The 21898-nt window shown below is 35.6% G+C and overlaps 3 protein-coding genes across 7 annotated transcripts in view; all 3 read left to right on the plus strand.

Moving 5' to 3' along the window:
- The window catches only part of LOC122061644 (diacylglycerol O-acyltransferase 1A), a 28919-nt gene extending 27245 nt beyond the window's left edge, over positions 1-1674 (plus strand). The window contains exon 16 of one of the 2 annotated variants that reach the window (XM_042625056.1): positions 903-1674. In XM_042625056.1, the coding sequence (XP_042480990.1) occupies positions 903-1013 (111 nt within the window). In that variant the 3' untranslated portion in view covers positions 1014-1674. The remainder of the gene's footprint in view (positions 1-902) is intronic. The other variant, XM_042625057.1, reaches the window with a different exon arrangement.
- A 5725-nt stretch (positions 1675-7399) lies between these two features.
- Positions 7400-11959, plus strand: LOC122062055. Of its 4 annotated transcripts, XR_006134790.1 has the most exons (3): positions 7400-7958; positions 9968-10044; positions 10947-11241. XR_006134790.1 is itself a non-coding variant. In XM_042625692.1 (2 exons), the coding sequence occupies exon 1, from the start codon at positions 7605-7607 to the stop codon at positions 7950-7952; it is 348 nt and encodes a 115-aa protein (XP_042481626.1). In that variant the 5' UTR covers positions 7400-7604; the 3' UTR covers positions 7953-7958; positions 11550-11959. The 4 variants fall into 4 exon arrangements, 3 of the variants coding, with proteins under 3 accessions (XP_042481626.1, XP_042481627.1, XP_042481625.1); XM_042625692.1 differs by lacking the exons at positions 9968-10044; positions 10947-11241 and adding an exon at positions 11550-11959; XM_042625693.1 differs by lacking the exon at positions 10947-11241 and having other exon boundaries at positions 9968-10940.
- Positions 11960-17404: 5445 nt separating this feature from the next.
- On the plus strand, positions 17405-18706 carry LOC122061470 (putative F-box protein At1g32420). The gene has a single exon (XM_042624737.1). It carries the CDS (start codon positions 17412-17414, stop codon positions 18603-18605), a length of 1194 nt encoding a protein of 397 aa, XP_042480671.1. The 5' UTR covers positions 17405-17411; the 3' UTR covers positions 18606-18706.
- The last annotated feature ends 3192 nt before the right edge of the window (positions 18707-21898 follow it).

Genomic DNA, 21898 nt, shown 5'->3' on the forward strand with positions numbered 1-21898 from the left:
ACTGATGTTCATGCTATTCTGCATGGGCCATAGAATCTCTGTGTGCCTACAATTTGGATCCCCCTGAATGAGTTGCAGCGGGCACCTCTTGGATATTGCATCTCAGCTAAACCGCACCAAGTAGATCACCCTAGTTGCCCTAATTTATTGACCTTTCACTTGCCATTGCAATTGTTTCAATGCCTATCAAAAATCAAATCCACTCTCTGGTTTGATTTTGGGTTGTTGTCCCATGTGCAAAAGGTGGTGCATCTATTTAAGGGGAACCTTTGAAGACTTCAATTACATGAAGAGGATGGATAGGTTATAACTGACAAGGCACACATCAATAACATAAACAGTGCAGGTCTTTATGTTAATGCTATGTAGGGATGACAACTATCAGGTTTAGACTTCAGCCTGCTTAGCCTCGACCTACTTGGTATGGTTTTATGCAAGCCTTTAGGCACTAGTGGCAGGTTTGGCATGCAAAAAAACTGAGGAGCCACATTGTCTTCCTCAACATGTGGAGCCCATCCTATTTACATTGTAAATTTAGTAACAATCACGTTTAAAAACCTGGAATCAAGATCCGGATCGGTCCCATCTGATTCCAACCCAATCCAGTTCGGAATAGGTAAGAATCATCCCAAGTATGCCCAAACCCTAGTTTCTGCCTGAGAATTGGACAGAATCTGCCAATCCGATCCTGATTTCTGTAACCCTGAACGATCAGGAGGTCATGGGGTAGGTGCATCCGGTTCTTGGAATAAGTCCAATTGTGGAAGAGGAAGGGAGGGGGTGTCTGGTCTTGTCTCCAGTTTGGCCTCACGTTTCAGTTTTAACCAACATTCTGAGTGCCTCTTTGAATTTTGGTAATATGCATGGCAGCTAAATTTGGTCTTATTGCTGCTCGATGCCAGGTTGGGAATATGGTCTTCTGGTTCTTCTTCAGCATTCTTGGTCAACCAATGTCAGTGCTTCTGTATTACCATGATGTGATGAATCGGAAAGAGAATGGAGTAAGCAAGTGATCTGATATGCATCTCATTGGCTGAAAAACAGCAGAATTGATGGAGGTAAATCTCTCAGCGCCTCCATTGTATGATGCGGAGCAGTATAGTTCGTTTTCATTCATTCATCTGATTCCATGCTGCTTCGATCTTCGTTTCACCGGATCGTGCCTTTCACTACTGAATGGTTATTTGATGGAAGCCATTGTTGATTCGTCTAATGTTAAGCCATCAAGGATGGTTCATTGGTAACAATTTTCTACAAAGCTGAGATCTTCATTTGTTTGATCATTCTTGAATAACCTGTAAATATACGGAATTCGTAGTTTGTCTTAAATTCATTTGCTGTCATATGGGTGTGTCCATCACTACATTTGATGGATTTATACAACTGCAACCAATTGAGATGGATACTCGACTCAACCTGATATGCCACTGAAGGTTCTGCAGCCCCTCTACAGCCCTCTACGGCTTGGTGGTGGAGCGTTGGTCGTGTATCTTCAGAGGTTAGAATTTGAGGGAAAATCTTGAGATGGATAATTACAACAGGTGAAAATCATTGAAGTGTCCTCAGTTGGCTGATATGGGTAGTAGGTCGTTGATGTGAGATTTAAGAGGGGGTGGAGTTTGAATATGTGACATTTTCTATCTCTCAAACAAACGGATTTGACTTCTCTTTCAAGTGTGCCTGTGTCTAGTGGAGTGGAGGAAGAATCGTTAGAGAAGATTTTGATCCCAAACGTTGACTCTCGCACCGAAGGGACTCACTCTTGTGCGGGACCTACATATGAGTGCCTTGTTCATGTGTCATAATCTGATTCGATCACAACAATAGATGCACCTATTACAGGGAGAAAACTTTCCCAGTAATAAGCCCTAGACCTTCCAAAGTTGGCCAATTTGTCCATGGAGTGGGAGTAGTTTGAGGCACGATGTTATGCTGTAAAAGATTTGGGGTTAAAAGTTTTGGTAGTTCAGAGTCATCAATGAGGTGGGATGAAATAGTATTATAATGAGCAGTAGAGAAATAGACATATGGGTGCTAACTTGGCCTACCTTACCTGATGGCTTGTGTAAAATTATTGTCACGTTGTCGCCTTTGTCCTGGCATGTGCGTTTTTCATACCTTTCCCGTGCTGTAATTGGCATGGCATGAGAGATTTCATTTCACATCGATCGTGTGTGGATTCTCTTTTCATTGCTATAATAGGTCCTTATCTACTGCACCAACTTTTTTTTCCTCTCCTCTTTTGGGTAGAAAACTGCACCCAACTGAATGTGACTGAATTTTTAAGCTTCCCCAAAATGCTCATTTTGCCATGATGGTTAACTTTTCCAGTTTAGGATTTTATTTTTATTTATTAATATTATTATTTTATTTTTTTGGGGGCGGGGAGTTGGGGAGAAACCATTGCTTGAGCTGTACTCCGCTTATATGTTGTTTGCAGCGAGAAAATGGGAATCAGCGGGCCCTTCTTTAAAATAAAGTCTCCACTTATATTAAATGCTTTTTAGGTTTAAAGAATTTTCTAGGATCATAAGGGCAATATAAAGGCTTGATACTTGGATGATTATCACATGTAACGTTAAGAAAACCGAGCTACATAAAATGGTTGTTGGCTTTGAAAATCAAATTCTCCACCTCCACGCCTGAGATGATGGCTTAAAACTTCGATTTATCAATCCAAAAGTCCGACCAGAGCAACTATTCTAGGCTCGTTTAATATTCAAAAAAAAAAAAAAAAACCACTCTAGGCTCATCTGATAACAATTTCATTCTGCAAGAGTGATCACTCTCCTGGGATATATCAATCATAATCTCAATTCTTCCTCACTCGGAGAAGGAGAAAAAGAAAAATAATAAAAATTTAAGAAAAAAAGCATAATTCACCCAAATCATTAAGTTTTGAAAAGAAGGAATTGAGTTGAAAAACTTTATTTTCAAACTATGATTATAACTGGTTTTGTTGTTAACTATTATCTAACATATAATGACATGAAATTAGACCGAAATATCAATTAAAAAAAAAAAACTGCAAATCAATTCACGGTTAGATGATTATGTGGTTTACAACGTATTTTCAGCATCAATAAAACTGCTACATGATTTATAAATTATTTAAAATAAAATAAAATAAAAAGTAGGACAGTGATAGCATCCCATAGGTGATTCACCATTGCATTTGTAATAATCCATGCTAACTCTTGCATTGGCATTTTCCTCAACTATAGATATAAAATGTTAACTAGCTAGCTCACCTGTCATTATTCTTTTTTGATGCTATTTATTTTTTGATGCATACTTTATCATTATTCAAAAAATGTATTAATTTTAGAAACCTCCTTAAATTATAAAGATTGATCATTTCTAACAAGAAGTTAATGCAATATTAATATTATGATGAAATAAATCATCATCCAAAATATATCACAATGAAAGGGTCAAACTATAAGTTGAGTAATATTAGCATGAAACATATGGAATATATTCTAAATTAATTGGTATTTGACTTGACTTTCCTATATCTAATTTGAAAATCTAAAATAATATTATATTATTCATTATTCATTATTCTACATAATGTGACTTCAAAGAAAACTTCCATTCTCAATAGAGTAAGCATGAGTAAGTAAATTATGTTGATATTGATAATCAATTTTTTGAAATAATAATAACATGTATGTTTGCATATATGATAAAATATTTCGTTTCATTCTCATAAAAAAAAAATGATAATTAAGAGAAGGCATAAATTAAAAATATATTATGTTAGGGGCCATTTGAATTATATTCCCATCATTTATTTAAATTACCTTCATTTTAATCACAAAAATACTAAAAACTACTCAAATAGTTTATAGACCCATACATTGTCACATACAAAAATATATTTAATTTAAAGTTTCTTTGATCGATAGAAAAGACTAATTAAAATGTTCATCCATAAAAGAAAATTGTTAAGTGACAAATATTAAAGATATGAGAAATAGATTATAGGAATTTATAAATCTCACATAAACAACACTTTACAGTAATTCACAACTTCATTGGACATAGCACAGTGGATCCTTGGCACTGAAAACCCTAAAAAGGGGGGGGGGGGGGGTGGGATGGAAAATAATAATTATTTTTTTTTATTGTAATCTAATGAGGCTTGCGTAATTTAATCAAAATTTTAAAATTAAAGGAAATGAATTTATTAAATGGACCGTTGGGACATTTCGATTAGAAGCCAGTGGTAAAAGGAAAGCTAAATTTTCTATTTGTGTGTAGAGATGCTGGTTTTTAACTACATACATGAAATTCATAAATAAAAAAGTGTAAGAGAACTTTGTCCACTTGCGCGGCTACTATGCCAGTACACAGGCCAATGGGAGGGCACATAGAGGCATCTAGGTGGGGGTAATGAGGTCTTTTTATGCTCGCCTGTGTCTCGGTGTAACAATACATAAGCGGGCAACGTTCTTTTCTACATAAATAAAATAAAAGGATCAAGATTCCTTTCACCCGCAATGAAGAGAAAACATCTTAAACTACAACATTTGACTTATGGATTGGTCTGAGAAAGGATGCTTCGACTTCAAATGATAAAGGGTAGGAATTAATGATGAAACACACTTGCCGAAGAGCTCAGTCATAAGGTCACATCATGGTGGATGAAGAAAATTTCTTTTCGTATTTGGTGACAATTTTTTTTTTTAATTAAAACAAAAAACCTTCTCCTATTGTAGCTTTGATACAAGGTACAAGTAACCATTACTAAACAAAGGAAAAAAAGAAAAAAAGGTGTGTTAGATGCAAGCGTCATATATGTATTTTAACTAACATACAGTTAGATGCAAGCATCATACATCTCTCTCTCTCTCTATATATATATATATATATATATTTAGGAATTTGAACGGTCTACTTTAGTAAGTTTTCCAAAGTGGTCCATCTTCATTGAATCACATGGAATACTGATATAGCAATTTTATAGGTAGATAGTACATGTAAATGATTGCGTGTATAAAATTCTATCATGACTTTAATATATATATATATTTTTTTTATAACTTTTCAGGCTATGTAAATTTCATCATGATGTACTGGGATTTTTTTTTTTTTTTGGTCTATCTCTTTGTTCAAATTCAAAATTTTCCTTTTCTTTTATTTATTTATTTACAATCAAACATAGCCTTAACTGTAGCACATGTTTTCCTTCCTGATAAAATTGTATTTTCACTAAAAAATGATAAATTGTATTCACACATATATTTGATAAGTGTGAAATACAATAATATTCCTTAAAATTGAAATAATAGTAAATTATTTTGAAAACTCTCTTTCCCCCTAATTGATTTTTTTTTTTTTTTTTTGGGAGTTTTTGCCACTGCCACAAAAAAAATAATAATAATAAATTAATAATAAATAAATAAAAATAAAAATTACATGTTCTAATTGCACCTATAGCTTATTCTTATTCTACTATCCATTTAACTTTAATGATTACTTTAATTAATCCATGTGGCATCCACCCTCTTCAAAACCATTTTAGGTCAGTAGTTCTTAGGCGACCTGAATAGTGAAAGCATCGCAAAGTTCGATGTAGAGCAACGCACACTAACAAATGGTTGAGATACTTCCACCCTATCAAGTGGTCAATAAGATGCCAAAAAGTGAGATTCCATTACACACCTATGCCATGTAGTACTCCACTCAATGTATAATTTTATACTAAGTTTTTAATTTTAACTTTCGGATTTGCTTATTGATACACCTTTACTCCTTTTAGGTGTAAACTAATTAAAAAAAAAACCTTATATGGAGTAGTGCGGTTCCTGCACCTGAATGTATGTATGTGAATTGACTAGTCCGTTTTCATGAAGGGAAAAATGATTCTTTTGAAAACATTTCTGCATGCATTCTTTTTTTTTTTTTTTTAATCAAGGTGTTCGGGTCAGTTTATGCACACCTCAACTAATTCTCAAGGAGACTAACACAGCAACCCACTGCCGTGCGCCTAATCCACACAATCTCCAGTTCGAATGGGTATAGAATAAATAAAAAAATACACATACATACACACTCACACAATGCGTACTATAGGGTTAAATCCCACGACCTCCTCCCCTGGGTGTCGGCTCCACTAGCCGAAGCTACTATCACTAGGCTATCCTAGTGTTCGTAAAAGCATGCACTCCTATTGATCCTTGCATACGCACAAAAACTGCACTCTCTACAGAAAACACTTCCTTACAAATTTATAACTGTACTTTTTTTTTATCTTTCACTACAATACACATATTTTACAATTGAGGATAAAATCCTATTAGGGGAATTTACTATCACTCCCCTGCAATTGGCCTATATTTACTAAAACTCCATTGTTTTTTTATTTTTACATCTCTTTCTCTCCTATTTTTTTTAAATATCCAGATTACCCTTCCTTTTCACTTGTAACCAATTACATTTTTTTTCAAATTGATTGGTTTAAAACATAGTTTAAATCAAACCACTTACAAGTTTTGTCTCATCCAATCATCAAAGATTTTGACTAGCTAATGTGTCGTTAAAGATATTATTTATTTATTTATTATTATTATTTTTTATTTTGTCTCATCCAATCATCAAAGATATTGACTAGCTAATGTGTCGTTAAAGATATTATTTATTTATTTTTTATTATTATTTTTTATTTCGTCTCATCCAATCATCAGGGATATTATTTATTTATTTATTTATTATTATTTTTGTCTCATCCATCATCACATATTTAGCAATCTATTTTTTTATCGATATCAAATTGGTATCGATCGTAGCCAATCTAAGGATTAAAAAAAATAAAAAAACGTGTGGTACCCAATTAGAACATGTTATACCGATATAGATATAGATCGGATACAAAATTATTTCTTTTTGAATTTACAATATCCTTGATGATTGGATGAGACAAAACTTCTTAGTGGTTTGATTCAAACCATGTTTTGAGTCAATCAATTTGAAAAAATTGTAATAGGTTACAAGTAAAAATGAAGGGTAATCTAAGTATTTAGAAATAGCAGGGAGAAAGAAATGTAAAAAAAAAAAAAATTCATTAAAAAAAAGTAAAAAGTAAAAGAATTTTAATAAATATAGGCCAAGTGTAGGAGAGTGATAGTAAATTCTCCATCCTATTATTTCCCTCGTGTATCTAGAAAGCATGCAAGGATGGTAAGATACTAAGATCTATTGACATTTTATTTTGTTTGGTAAGCATCTCTTGACAATAATATGTTGCTACATAATTTGAAAATCTACTTACCTTCAAATAAAATAAATTTAAGACTAAGAGAGAAGGTTAGTTGCTTTAATACAGTTATGGAGGCCGTTCAGACAGTCACTCTTAACTAATCCCCGTGGGCGTCCACCCACTTCAGAGTTATTAAGGTCAACATTTCAGTGAAAGCATCACAACGGCATATAGAGCTGTTCCCATTTGACCAATTGGGCAAAGAGTCCTCAACTCCTCATTCCAATCTGCTCTCCTTTTCTATCTTTATTGTGTTTTCCCCTGTCCCCGACCTTTTTTCCTCCACTACCATTCGAAATTCGGAACCCCTTCACATCTTTCGATCTTTCTGTGAGTTTTAATGGAAGATTTCAGATCTAATTCATGTGGGGATGGGAGGATGCAAATGGAGAGCTACCATGGAGGCAGACCCACTTCGTATGGTATGCATGATCTTAGATGTTACAGTACTTCTTATGCCTCTTCTGCACATCAAACCCAGATGGATAAAGAGGTGAAGTTCAAGAAAGCGAAAAGCACTTCTGGGTCCTTAAAAGGTTGGAGCTTTAATGATCCTGAACTGCAGAGGAAGAAGAGGGTTGCTAGCTATAAGGTGTATACTGTGGAGGGGAAGGCGAAGGGATCCTTGAGAAAGAGTTTTAGGTGGATCAAGGACAGATACACCCAAGTGGTGAATGGATGGTGGTGATTGTTGGTATTTCTCCGTGTCTGTGTTTCTCTATATTCCTTTCTGGGTCTTGTAGCTCCTTTATGCCTGAGGATCTGAACCTGAAATCATCGAAATGTTTGATTCACGGGCCTTTCAATTAATTCCTGATGTGTTTTACTTGTTAATGGACTTCTTGCTTTGTAAATCTAGTGCTGAAACTACTATGATTCCTGTAGAGAAATCTACTTAATTTTGTGTACCACTCAGGTATAGATCAAAGTTTACCCAGAAAAGGGAAAAGAAAAAAAAAAAAGGTATAGATCCAAGCTGTATCTAGAATATGGGTATAATCTTTTGGAAGCTTGTCTGTTGTTGCTTGATTGCTTCATGTTTGCTTATCCCACTAAGATTGGTTATTGGGAACTTTACCATTGGATTCCCACCACCCCCCCCCCCCCCGGGTTGGAGGCCGGGGGTGGGGGTGGGGGAGATTGTCTGGTTGAATGTTTTGTCCCTCTCTTTATTTTGGAGGGTATAGATTCCTTATTCAATTGGTTCTGAATCATTTTTAACATCATTTGTTCAATCCTCTGCACCAGGTCTGCACTTGTGTGAGTATGGCTCCTGGTGAGCTTTATGTTTCACCCTCTGTTCTTTGAGTCAACTTAAGTACTCCATCCCTGCATATAGCTAATTATTTGAAATATTGTACTACATAAGGGCGGGCTCTGGCCCTCTGCTTTCCTATAAGAAAAGTTATTAAGGCTGGGATATGTCCTACTCTCGTTCTTTATCTCTAAGCTATCAATCTATATTTTCCTTTTTTATCAATACCAATGGAGATTCCACCTTTCTTTCTTCTGTGTGAGCCACTTTTCTAGTTCTGATCCAATTTGCATATCGTGATATTTGATGAGTTTTGGATGTCATATAGATGCATGGCTTTCTCTTTGAAATCTCCTTGATGGGCTATATGGGCCTTTTGTTCTCTTTCATCTCTATCTTTTGGTGCAAAGGAAGGAAACTAAACTAAACGGACTGACAGACACTCCCTTGTATCATCAAACAACATAGAAGAAACGTAAGGCTTTTATTCTTTTTAACATATGTAAAGAGTGGAGAAAGTATGAGCTGAATAGAGGAAAGTCTTAACTTCTGACTTGAACTTTTAATGTGGATAGTAAATTGTGTGCCAGTGTAAGATTATGTCAGTTTATACATACTGCAAAGTCTATATAATTGTAGGTAAAAGGATTAAAAAATATGTGTGTGGCTTTGATGAGGACTTCCGTGGTCATGCCTCTGAGGAAAGAGGGAAATATTTGGTTTACATTAGTTCTTGTATAACAATCTGAATTGATGAACATAATGTCTTCACTCTCTTGTAGCCGTTGACGTATCTTAAGAGTGAACAGAAGAAACCTCTACTTCACAATTCAATTTGGGATTGAATTTTAGATTTAGGTTGGAAAAGCTGAAGAGGAAGCAAAATTGATTAGTATCTTTCTCATAAATATGATGGCCAAGCTCTTATAATGGGTTAATAACAACGTACACAATGGCAGGTTTTGACAATCCATCCCCCCTCTCCACCCACAATATATATATATATATATATATATAAAGAAGAAGAAAAACAACCTCCTAGATAAATACTAGATAATGATGTAATTCTCAGTTGAATTTGTGAGATCAGAAAAGGACCAAGCAGGTTTCTTTACTAAAGGAATTCAGGAGATTCAATCCTTTCCACATGTAGTTCAGGGAGTGTGGGGGTAAGTTTGTAGGGTTTCATCCATTTAGCAAATAATAATCGATAATGGTAACCAATCAAACTTACTAGACCCAGTATCTAGATTCAAGGATACAGATCATTAGATGATTTTTCATACTAAAAGAATTGAATTCCTTCTCTTTTTCAGTGTACAATTAATATGAGATGATGGAAATGATTTGTCTTACTGTTCATTTTTTCTCTCATCTTGTGGTTCTTGGCTATTCCCACATCGGACAGTTATAAGCTTATCCATCTTTGTACTTGCATTTGCACATAGGTCATCCTCTTCTTAGGGTTGGAGATCTATCAGCTAAATTTGAGGGATTTGCTGACTCAATTTGACTCACTTGGCAGGCATGATCTTGTCTGTTTATGTGCAAATCTCCCTACTTTTTCACCCCATATTATATGTTGTACATGTTTCTTCAGTAGATTTCTTTTTCTTGCAGAAATGGAAAGCCCCTAGTAAAGTTTCTATATTTGAAGAAAGATGATTAGATTCAGTACATGTTTTCTTATCCTCTTATTGATTTTTTCCTTTTTTTTTTTCTGTTGTGAAATTGGGGCGATACTGTCTTGAGTCCACAGAGAACAGAGAGTTGCAGGTTTTTTGACTAATCATTTACTGAACCCCTGGAATGGCCTTTGACCACCTCTAAGCACCAATTCCATGTCCTTTTGCACAGAGAAAGCTTAACTCAAGCTTTGATTGCATTTGCAATCTAATATGTGCCTACTGCCTAAAATCCCTCTAAGCATTACTTCTTCATTTGATTTGTTTATGAAAAATGTAGATTGAAATTAAATCTATTGCAGTTTTGAGGCCTTTTCCACTGTTTTATAGCAATTGTAATATGCAGTAGAAAATTTTCCCCCCCTTTTGCTGGATAAAGTGAGAGTGGACAGTTTAGCATATTTGTTTTACCTGAAGCATTAATGCCCAAGAAAATGGTGATAGGGAAAACAAGCATTATTAAGGATTTGTAGTATTTCTATCTTAACTGAAAACCATGAGATTCATGCTTTTGTAATTAAAGTTCTGACACCAAGATTGGCTCAATTCAACTTGTTTTCCATTTTGCCAAAATTTTGGAAGTTTTTATATTACTTTCTTTCCTTGTTAAGTATTAGAATAGTTAAATAATAGATTGAGTGATATCATAGACGTTGGTTACACTGTCAGAACTTGGTAGTTAGTTATTATCTGTTCTGTGATGGTAAAATTTGACTCACTACTCATGTCATTCTAGTTGTAGGACAAGTGATCTGATTAGTCAAAACTAATTGGAGGAGCTGGGATTTTATGCTAAAGCCTAAGTAAAGGGTGATTTGATCTGAAGGAAATTATAGTTGAATAGTCTCAAGATAAAAGTTACAGGTTTTAAATTATAAATGAGTTCCTTTTTTCTTGTTTGACTTTTCTTTGATTCTTCTGCAAGACCCTGATGCTCCATGTGCATCTTGTTTATCATTGGTATCAGGACCCTGGCGTTGTAATCTTTACATACTGATTTTTAATACTATATTGGAAGTATATGTCTTCAGTTGGAATTTGAGAGGATTCATGTGATTGCAATGGGCCTTGTGTAGGTTTTGGTATCAAGTGGATTTGAATCTGACATTTGATAACAAATAAAAAGCCAGTTTGACCAAATCAAGAAGCTAAATGTTTTTATGCCAGGTGAAAGTGAATCAGAGTGAGCTTACTGAAATATGTAAATGATGGTATCAGACTATCAGTTAACTGGATTGAATTGGACTTACCCTTTTAACCATTTGTCTGGGCAAGATTACTACAGTTTATAATTAGCCATGACTGGAAAATCTCACCTAATCTAATCTGAAATGTGACATTTCAGTTGGAGATCCAGAAGGTGGGTTTCCTTGTGACTCAGTTCAGTGAGAAAGAATCTCAAGAAATTCCAGTTGATCCAGATTATGAGCCATGGTTGATCAGTGAATGTCACAGAGGTGGCAGTTGAAGGTGTGTACCAATATTAAAGGAGCCATGTAGCATGTCATGAAGCATTTGGAGATGTAGTTGCTATAAAAAAGGTTGGGGGAACAGATTTTAAATGGTTGGACTTAGGTACATACAACATGGTGGAGTGGGTATGTGGTTGTCTGCTTGCTTGGTTGATTGGTAGGTGGTGTACCCTAATTATTGATGGGCTAACTATTATCATTCCCCTATATTAGCCTTTTAAATGTACTCAAAAACTCCTATTCCAAATATTTTTCTGATTCCTCTGAGAAGCAAATTTCCACATCTCCTCTCCTGTCAATTTGAAGTTTTAAATTACCCCTGGTACCCTCCCTTTCTGGTAAAAATAGCCAAGTTTTGAAATTTGGAATGCACGTCCACCATTGAAGAATCACCCTGATGAGGTACACTTAAGTGACAGAAATACAGAGTGGATATTCAGAAACTCTAACCACAAGATTGGGTTTCAAGTTTTGTTTATGTGATACGTATGATCTGAAGAGTTGGGTTCCTTATTGACTCGTGGTAAATTTCAAAGAAAAAAAAAAAACAATGACACCATGGGACGAAGTAAACAATTTAATTTAGTTGGTGTTTGGATACCTTTTTTTCTTTTTCTTTTTTTAATGAAAAACAAGAGAAGTATTTGACTTAAAAGAGAAACTACACTTCCTTGAATAATGGATCATTGGGAAGGCACGCTAGAGCATATTCAGTGCAAGTCAAGGGGGTAGAGCAGTCTATTTGTAGTTTGTAGAGTATGAGTGTTTCCTACAGCAGACTAAGGGCCCATTTGATTTTGTTTCCTTAAATGTGTTTTTTCAATTTTCTGTGTTCAAAAACGGAAAAACACCCCCAAAAATTGTTTGATTTTTCTGTTTCATTCCACTTGTTTTTGGAAATAGAAATATAAATTTATGCCTATTTCTATATCTAGAGACAAGAATGAAGAAACAAATCAATCTTGTTTTTCTGTTTCTAGAAACAAATGGGAGGGGCAAAACTTGTGAAAAACCCGATACTTCACCCGACCTACCTCAACCCCATTCCATTATTGAAACTTTTCGTTACTCAGATGCGGCAATTCCAACTTGGTTGTAAGGATGTGAATTTGAAACCAAAATCGTTTACCAAACCTGAACCGAGCCATTTACACTGAAATCGCATAACTGTTTAGTAAATGGTTCGGTTCTGGTTTCAAGTTCACTTTAAATAGATTAAAGAACATAAAATAGATAAAATTTTGGGTGTCTAAAAACTGAATATAAGTTTTCTATAATATGCTGATATATTGTATCATAAATTTAAAAACTGAATGTAAGTTCTTAGTGTTCTCTTGGTCCCTTCTCAACTGTAGAGAGAAGACATAACTAAAATAAAGAGGGTTTTAAACTTAGAATATAAGTATAATGTTATAAGATGATTTAAGTTATTAATTACGTCATGCCACCAGTTCTTGGCATAGATCTAGATCCAAACCATATCGAATTGTAAACACTTATTTCAAATCCATGATGTAACTATATTATAATCAATTTGGTTCAATTTAGAATATTCAGTCCAGAGTTGGATTTGGTTTTTGGTTTGAATCCTGATATATGGAAATCACAGAGCAAGCAAGGAACCATATAGATGCAGCAGGCATGGATGCCACATTAATCATGAATCTCCTTCATTGCATTATTTTTCGACATTTTCTCTAGACTTTCCATAGAATCTGTCCTCTGTTGCATGAGCGTATGCAAGCTCTGGTTTAGCTTTCGACATGATTCTGAACTTCACTAAATCCATGATGCATCGAACACCCTGTCTTGATCTTAATCCATTACTATCACACAACCATAAGATGAGTAGCCTACTCATGGTGACTTCAGGAGAAGGCCTTGACTGGAAAACTAAACATATACCAATGGGTTTTGAACTGAAAGGGAGTACCGACCCTGATGTTGTGGGTTCTTGCAATGGCTTTTTCTGGATAATGACAGAGGATGATATGGGTTTGGGTTGTAGAAACGCAACCCTAAAACAATGCAGAAGATAATGGAAAAATAAAACAAACAATGCACACGGATTTTACGAGGTTCGGAAAGGTTGCCTACGTCTCCGGTGAGATGAGATCTTGCTTCACTATCAATGGAGAATAGGGTTACAACGCTCATCCTCACACCTCTCAGTATTGCTTGCATTACAGAGAAAGAAACCCTCGCTACAAATATATAGCGAAAAAACCCTAATCCGAAAAGTACACAATTGCCCTCAAATAAAAAAATTTGAGCAAGAGGCTGCGCCCCCCTACACCCCATGCTATGCAGGGAGGCCTCCTGCCCCCCTTGCAACCTCCACGGCCCGCTAACCGTTTAGCGGGACCGCCATCCTGTCTGTCTAAGTGTTGCACCAGTACTCCTTGGATTAAACTGCGACGGAATACAAGACATCATACACCAACATGGGTCCCATAATCTTCCTCTGTAATCCCATCACAAAACAGAAGATGATGTTGCCCATGCCCCCCTTAAGACCAATAATGAAGATAAAGAGCAAGGTTGGTTTTGGCTGTAGACAGGATGAATAATATTCTTAATTGTGAGATAATTACAGTGGGCGAAAATTCATGGAGAATGTTAGATGGTTTCCCAAGATCTATAAGATATCTATGTGAAACACATCCAGTGTTTTTGGATGGAACCCTCTATTGGCTCACTGAAGAATTACATTTTTGCTGTAGATACATTCTTGCATTAGACATTGACAGTGAAAAGTTTTGGACTATTGATCAATGTCCTCCTCCTAAAGATTGGTCTAGACAGAGAGATTCTTTAATTCATATGGATAGATCTCTTGCCAAAATTGATTACGAAGACGAAGAAGATCCAGGAACATCTGTGTACATATGGTTACTTGAGGGTAGCAAGACCAAGGGGTTTTCATTTACTTTAACTACTTATGATATGTCAAAAGTAGTTCATAGGACAGATTATTTCAAAGTTGTGGCTAAATTTGATCATGATACATTTCTGCTAGAAGTTGGGAAAATAATTCCTTATAATGGGTCCTACCTTGTTCTCTACTCTCCAGTGTTGAAGAAGCAGGATTTATCTGTTCATCGGAAAACTCTTACATTGCTGGGACATTGGATGGTTCTGAGCCTCAAACCTCTCAAGCTATGATAGATAGTTAGACCTCAGTACACATGTCTGTTTGATTCATAGACGAATGTTCTTAAGTACACATTGGATTTGACTACTTCTATTTTGTTTCCTGTCATGTGCTTGAGATTCTGATATGTTATTGTCAGAGATTATTATGTGGGATCTGAATTCTTCTTCCTTTTATCAGATTAACTTGTTTATTTTATATGTTCTTGTTAGTGATTTTGATTATGTGAAATCTGAATTATTCTTCCTTCTTATCAGATTATCTTGTTTAATTATTCTAGTTATCATACATGGTTCTTATTATTTCTGAATTCTCTAACATACCAGCCAACTTTGAATCCTTGAGTCCTTATGTAGACAAACTAAGCAAATTTTCCTTGGATCCTTGAATGATTGGCAAACTTTTAACTATGAAAATCTAACTGTAACTGTAACTGTAACTGTAACTAGATGACAGTATATGACTATATATGACCTTAGTGTAGTGTTGATATTTCAGTGGCAACTGCCAGTGCAACTTCTCATCAGGAGGGTATTGCAATCGAAGTCGTGCTAAACAATGCCAGCTTTGAGCTTGCCGGTGGCGGCGATGCTTTAAGTTCTAGGAGAGTTGGGGTAAGTTTGTGGGGTTATATCCAATTAGCAAATAATAATCGATAATAATGGTAACCAATCAACCTTACTGGACCCAATATCTAGATTCAAGGATACAGATCATTAGATGATTTATCATACTAAGAGAATTGGATTGCTTCTCTTTTTCGGTGTCTAATTAATGTGAAATGCTGGAAAATGATGTGTCTTTGCCAACACCAGGTAGCTGTCATAAGGTTTAGTTGCGATGACTGAAGCCTGAGGAGTTTACAGAGGAAATCAGCTTCTGTTCATTCTTTCTCTCATCTTGTGGATTTTGGCTATTCCCACATCAGATAGTTATAAGATTCTCCATCTTTGTACATGTATTTGCTCATAAGCCATCCTCTCTTCTAAGGGTTGGAGATCTATTGGTTAAATTTGAGGGCTTTCTTTTAGATTTGCTAAAGTCAATTTGACTTACTTGTCAGGCATGATCCTGTCTGTTTATGTGAATACCTCCCTATGTTTTCAGCCAACCTTATATGTTGTACATGTTTCTTCAATAGATTTCATCTTCTCATGGAAATGGAAAAGCCATTAGTAATATTTCTATATTCGGAGAAAGATGCTTAAATACATTGGGTTGTTAAATTTAGGGTTTTAAGTTTTTGGAGTTCCTTTTTTCTTAATTGACTTTTCTTTGATTCTTCTGCAAGACCCTGATGCTCCATGAGCATCTTGTTTATGCACTGGTAGCAGTACCCTGATTTTGTAATCTATACATACTGGTTTTTAATACCATAGAATGTATTGGAAATTTATGTCTTTAATTGGAATGTGAGAGGATTCTTGTGATTACAAAGACCATAATTTTGGTCTACAACTAAACAAAAAATACCCTATATTTTTTATTTGTTGTCTTCAATATTATCCCCTTTCTGTCTTCTTATCTAGGAAATAATCATAGCCTCAATCCCTACTAACTCGGAGGAGAAGAAGTAAAAGTTAGAAAAATTAGCAACAAACAAGATTCACCTTGTATGGTTTGACTATCCAAAGTCACCGAATTTGAAGAAGGTGAGTCGAGTCGAAAAACCTAGTCTTTTAACTGAATAGTTTTCAAACCGGTTTGATTCGATATTTTTGGTTCTTATTCAGTTTAATTCAATTTATTTGGTTTAGGGTAAAGACCGGGCAGACTAGCACCATGCCCAGATAAGTACCCCTGCCACTACCATCCTACTCTTCCATTGGTTGAACCGCAAGCTCCATGCGTGCCAACCTTTGCCCTTGATTTAATTGGTTTGGGTTCATTTTATTCGGTTTCATTTGCTCGCTTTAATTCGATTTAGTTCAAATTGACAGATTTAACTCTAGAACTGAAATCAAATTGATTAAACTATATTTTTAAAATCAAAATAGAACCAATTTTTTACAATTGATTCAATTTTAAATTGTCAATTTCGATTTCAGCTGGTTCTAAATTGACACCTTCACAGCGACCGCCAAACACAAACCCAAAATTTCCATGCCACGTAAGGGTCATAGTGAATCGATATTAGTGGAGATCGATACCGATATGTGACCAATTCAAATCGATTATCACTATCGTTTTGGGTAAAATCGTAGAAACCCAATATTTCCATGTCACGTAAGGGTCATAGTGTATCGATATTAGTGGAGATCGATACCGATATGTGACCAATTCAAATCGATTATCACTATCGTTTTTGGGTAAAATCGTAAAATATATATATATATATATATATATATTTTTAAAGTAAACCGATATGTGACCAATTCTCTTTTATATCCTTTTAAAGAGATGGAAGTTATAAAAGAGTCGGAACTGAAATAGGAGTCTTTCTTCCCATTCAGATTATGGATCCTGATATGAGAGTTTCTGGATTTCTCCTACCTGATTTAGATTTGCCCATTTCCTCTTTCGCTTTCCCTTAGAGGAGCCAGAAGAGAAGAAGAAGAAGAAGAAGAAGAAGAAAAGAGGTATGGATACCTTTTTGATCATGAATCTTCCTTTTCCTATTGTTTTAGACATTCTTTCTAGACTTCCCATAAAATATCTCCTCCGTTGCATGAGTGTATGCAAGCTCTGGTTTAGCTTTCGACATGATTCTGAATTCATCAAGCTCCATTTCACTAAAAGTATGATACATCCACCTTCCGGTCTACTTCTTCATCCATTACGAACACCCAACAATGAGACGAGTAGCTTACTTATAGTAACTCCTGATGTAGGTGTTTGGAATGCCAAACACATATCAATAAATCTTGATCTGACACAGGAAAAACTCCTTATTGTGGGTTCTTGCAATGGCTTTCTCTGTTTGACAACAGGGAGGGCTGATACTATATGGCTCTGTAATCCCATTACAAAACAGAGTATGGAATTGCCCACTTCACAGGGATATAATCCCATTACAAAGAAGATGATGGAGATGAAGTTGTTCACTTACACCACAAACCCAAGTTCAAACGATATAATTACCAGTACTGTTGGTTTTGGCTTTGATAGCTTAAGCAATGAATATAAAGTGGTTCGACTTTCTTTAAACAAGAACCGTGATGTTACATATTGTGAGATAATTACAGTGGGTGCAGAGAATAGTTCATGGAGATTTTTAGATTTCCCAGAATCTTTAAGGTATTTACATCAAACTGATCCAGTTCTTTTGGATGGAACACTCTATTGGCTCATCGAAAATTCTTCGCTTCGCCACGAATACATTCTTGCATTCGACATTCACAGTGAAAAGTTTTGGATTATTGATCAATATCCTCTTCAAGAGTATGGAGAAAGACTATCTTTAATTCAAATAGATGGATCTCTTGGGTTAATTGATTGTTATTCTGAGGCTCTGGTTATATGGTTAATTAAGGGTAGCAAGTCCATGGGTTTCTCATTTACTTTATTAACTACTTATGATATCTCGGGCGTGATTTGTTTGGATGATCATTACACATTTGTGGCTAATTTTGGTCGTGATACATTCCTGCTAAGTGTATTGAAGGGAGTGTTTGCTCAAAAAATTCCTGTGGATATTGAGTCCTCTCTTGTTGTCTACTCTCCGGTGGTGAAAAAACAGAATTTATCTGTTCAAGTAGGACCTTGGAAAAGTAAATGCTTGCAGGGACATTGGATTGCGCCTACTTTCAAATCTCTCCCAGGCTCTGGATTCTGATAGTTTTTTTGTTCTTGTTAGATTCATTGAGGAAACTGAAGTGGTATTTTTTTTTCTGTCATATGCTTTGATTATCAATGGAGTGATTGAGATTTTTTTAATGTTCTAGTCAGACTTTTTATTATGTGGGATCTGAATTCTTCTTCCTTTACTATATTAACTTGTTTAAATTTAGTTAGGTTGTTCTTGGTAGTGATTTTGATTATGTGGGATCTGAATTATTTTTCCTTTTTATCAGATTATATGTTCTTGTTGGTGATTTTGATTATGTGGGATCTGAATTCTTCTTCCTAAATAGACACAAGGAGGTGCTAGCATGCGCTTTGCGGCCTAATAGCATTTTTCAAAATTTCCTGATTTTTAATTGGTTTTGTGTGGATTTCTATGGATTCGATTTTAATTGGTCCAATCGGTTTGGTTTCTATAGGCTTGATCATTAAAGACCACTTGAACCAACTATTTCCTTTTTTGGGGGGTTGTTGAAATTTGGGGTTTTAAGTTATAAATGAGTTCCTTATTTCTTAGTTGACTTTTATTTGATTCTTCTGCAAGACCCTGATGCTCCATGAGCATCTTGTTTATGCACTGATAGCAGTACCCTGATTTTGTAATCTGTACATACTGGTTTTTAATGCTATGGAATATATTGGAAATTTATGTCTTTAATTGTAATGTGAAAGGATTCTTGTGATTACAAAGGGCCATGTGTAGGTTATGGTACCAAGTGGATTTGAATCTGACATTTGTTAGTTTAGAAGCCAGTTTGATCAAATCAAGCAGCTAATTTTGTGATGCCAGGTGAAAGAGAGAGAGAGAGAGAGAGCTACCCTTCTTTCTACCCTAGTATCTGGGTAAGATGGTATGGCAGTCATTACTGGGAAACCTCACCTAAGCTATTTCTGGAATGTGGCATTTCAGTTGGAGATCCAGAAGGTGGGTTTTCCTTGTGACTACAGTTCATTGAGGAAAGAATCTCAAAATTCCAGTTCATCCAAATTATGGGCCATGGTTGATCAGTGAAAGTTTGAGGTGGCAGATTGGTGTGTACATTGTACGCTGGATTGAACTGCCAAGTCTAATCAAGGAGCCATCATGTCATGAAGCATTTAGGGAGGTAGTTGCTTTAAAAAGGTTGTGGCAACAGATTTGAAATGGTAGGACTGAGAAGGTGCATGCAATATGGTGGAGTATGTGGTTCTGGTATCCTATATGCGGTGTGTTTTGTGGACTGGTTTCTCCTTGCAATTTTAATCCCTTTAAATAACAAAAGATCTCTATACCTTGTCTAATACCTTGAGATGCCTCCATGTTATCAAAAGAACTACCATGCAAGTTAAGTATGATGTATGATACGGAGGTATTTTCACGCCCACACAGCATTGGCAGCAGCATTCCTTTCCCTTGTGTGCTTTGAAGATGTTCCCGTCTGTGTTTTCATTAACCCACGCGCTGATGTTTCCTACGTCAAATGGGTAGGTTTCTTTCACCCAATATTTTATAAGAAAAATGAACCATAAAAGGCAGTGTGGCCCCGGACCTGGCCAAGACACATGGGAGAGCGAAATGACTCCCTCTTGCCCCACATGAATGGCTGAAATCCGACCATTGTTGATGCTTCTACGTGCAGTCCCTATTGGTCTCTATGCTGGTGCAAAAACCACGCACATCCTTTCGCTGAACCCTCTCCCATTTTATAATTTGCACAATAATAGATGACACCAGCAAGAGGTGATTGGTATTTTTGGCTAAAGCCTAAGTAAAAGTATAAAGGTGATTTGATCTCAAGGAAATTATAAATGAGTTCCTTTTTTCTTGTTTGACTTTTCTTTGATTATTCTGCAAGACCCTGATGCTCCATGTGCATCTTGTTTATCATCAGTATCAGGACCTGGTTTTGTAATCTGTACAAACTGGTTTCCATTACTATATTGGAAATATGTCTTCAATTGGAATGTGAGAGGATTAATGTGCTTACACACCTAACCCCCCAAACAAAAAAAAAAAAAAAGAGGAAGAGGTTTCATGTGAAGTGAAATAAAGTATTGTTGGTTAAGGAGACTTTTAACTGAGAAAGATACTCTTTGTTCTTGAATATTACTAGCATTGACATCCAGTGTCTGGGCATTAAAGCTAGTAACTAGTGTACAATGTACACACCTTCATCTGCCACCTCTATGACATTCATTGATCAACCATTGCTCATAATCTGGATCAACTGGAATTTCTTGAGGTTCTTTCTCACTCAACTGAGAGTCACAAGGACATCTACTTTCTAGATCTCCAACTTAAATCAATATCATAATTTCAGATTTAGATTAGGTGAGTTTTTCATTTTCTGTCATGGCTAATTATAAACTCTAGTAATCTTGCGCTTATTTATAGCTTGATTAACCCCTTTATGCCTATTTAACTCTATTATAGCATGTTTGATTAGCACATTTACGCCTATTTAGCTCTATTTTAGCTTGTTTAAAGACCTTTTATGATTAGAATTCATAGTCCAATTAGTCAAATAGATCATTTAAATCCATATTATAGCCATATTACCTTGAGCCCAATTATGGACCGAATACATGTCCAATTCCCTAGCTCAGATACTCAAATCCAAAAGATATACATGACAGTAGTGTTGGTTTTGATGGATATTGCCATAATTGATTAGTATGTGTATGATAAGTATGTCCTCCGCGCGATTGGCTTTCAAACAACACTTGTTGTCTACTCTTCGGTGAAGAAGAAGCAGGATTTATCTGTTCTTTAAGGACCTTTGAAAACTGAATACTTGGAGGGACACTGGATGGTGCCGAACTTCAAATCTCTCAAAAGGCTCTGATTTCTGATAGATAGTTAAGTTCTTGTTAGATTCATAGAGGAACCTGAAATGGCCTTTCTTTTCCATCATTTTATATTGAGATTCTTAATGTTCTGATCAGAGACTTTTTTTTATTATTGTGGGATCTGAACTGTTTTTCCTTTTCATCAGATTAACTTGTTATTCTTATATGTTGTTGTTAGTGATTCTGATTTTGTGGGATCTTAATTCTTCTTCCTTTATAGACAATGGAAGGCACTAAGCATATGATTCACAGCCTAGCAGCAACATATTTCAGTTTTTTTAGATTTTTAATTGGTTTCTTTTGGATTTCTATCGGATTCGATTTCAATTGGTCTGATCGGTCTCAACTTTTATACGCTTCATAAAAGATCAGAACAAAGCCAGCCCAATAAAGATTCAATTATGTTTGATTTAGGTTGAACCAATTGGTTAAAGTTGATCCGAATAGTTCAGGCTG

Source organism: Macadamia integrifolia, chromosome 14 (assembly GCF_013358625.1).
Source record: "Macadamia integrifolia cultivar HAES 741 chromosome 14, SCU_Mint_v3, whole genome shotgun sequence".
Taxonomy (NCBI): domain Eukaryota; kingdom Viridiplantae; phylum Streptophyta; class Magnoliopsida; order Proteales; family Proteaceae; genus Macadamia; species Macadamia integrifolia.

What these genes read in the sequence shown, in the direction of transcription:
- LOC122061470 (XM_042624737.1), top strand. Translation starts at nt 17,412, where the DNA reads ATGGATACCTTTTTGATCATGAATCTTCCTTTTCCTATTGTTTTAGAC.
- LOC122062055 (XM_042625692.1), top strand. Translation starts at nt 7,605, where the DNA reads ATGGAAGATTTCAGATCTAATTCATGTGGGGATGGGAGGATGCAAATG.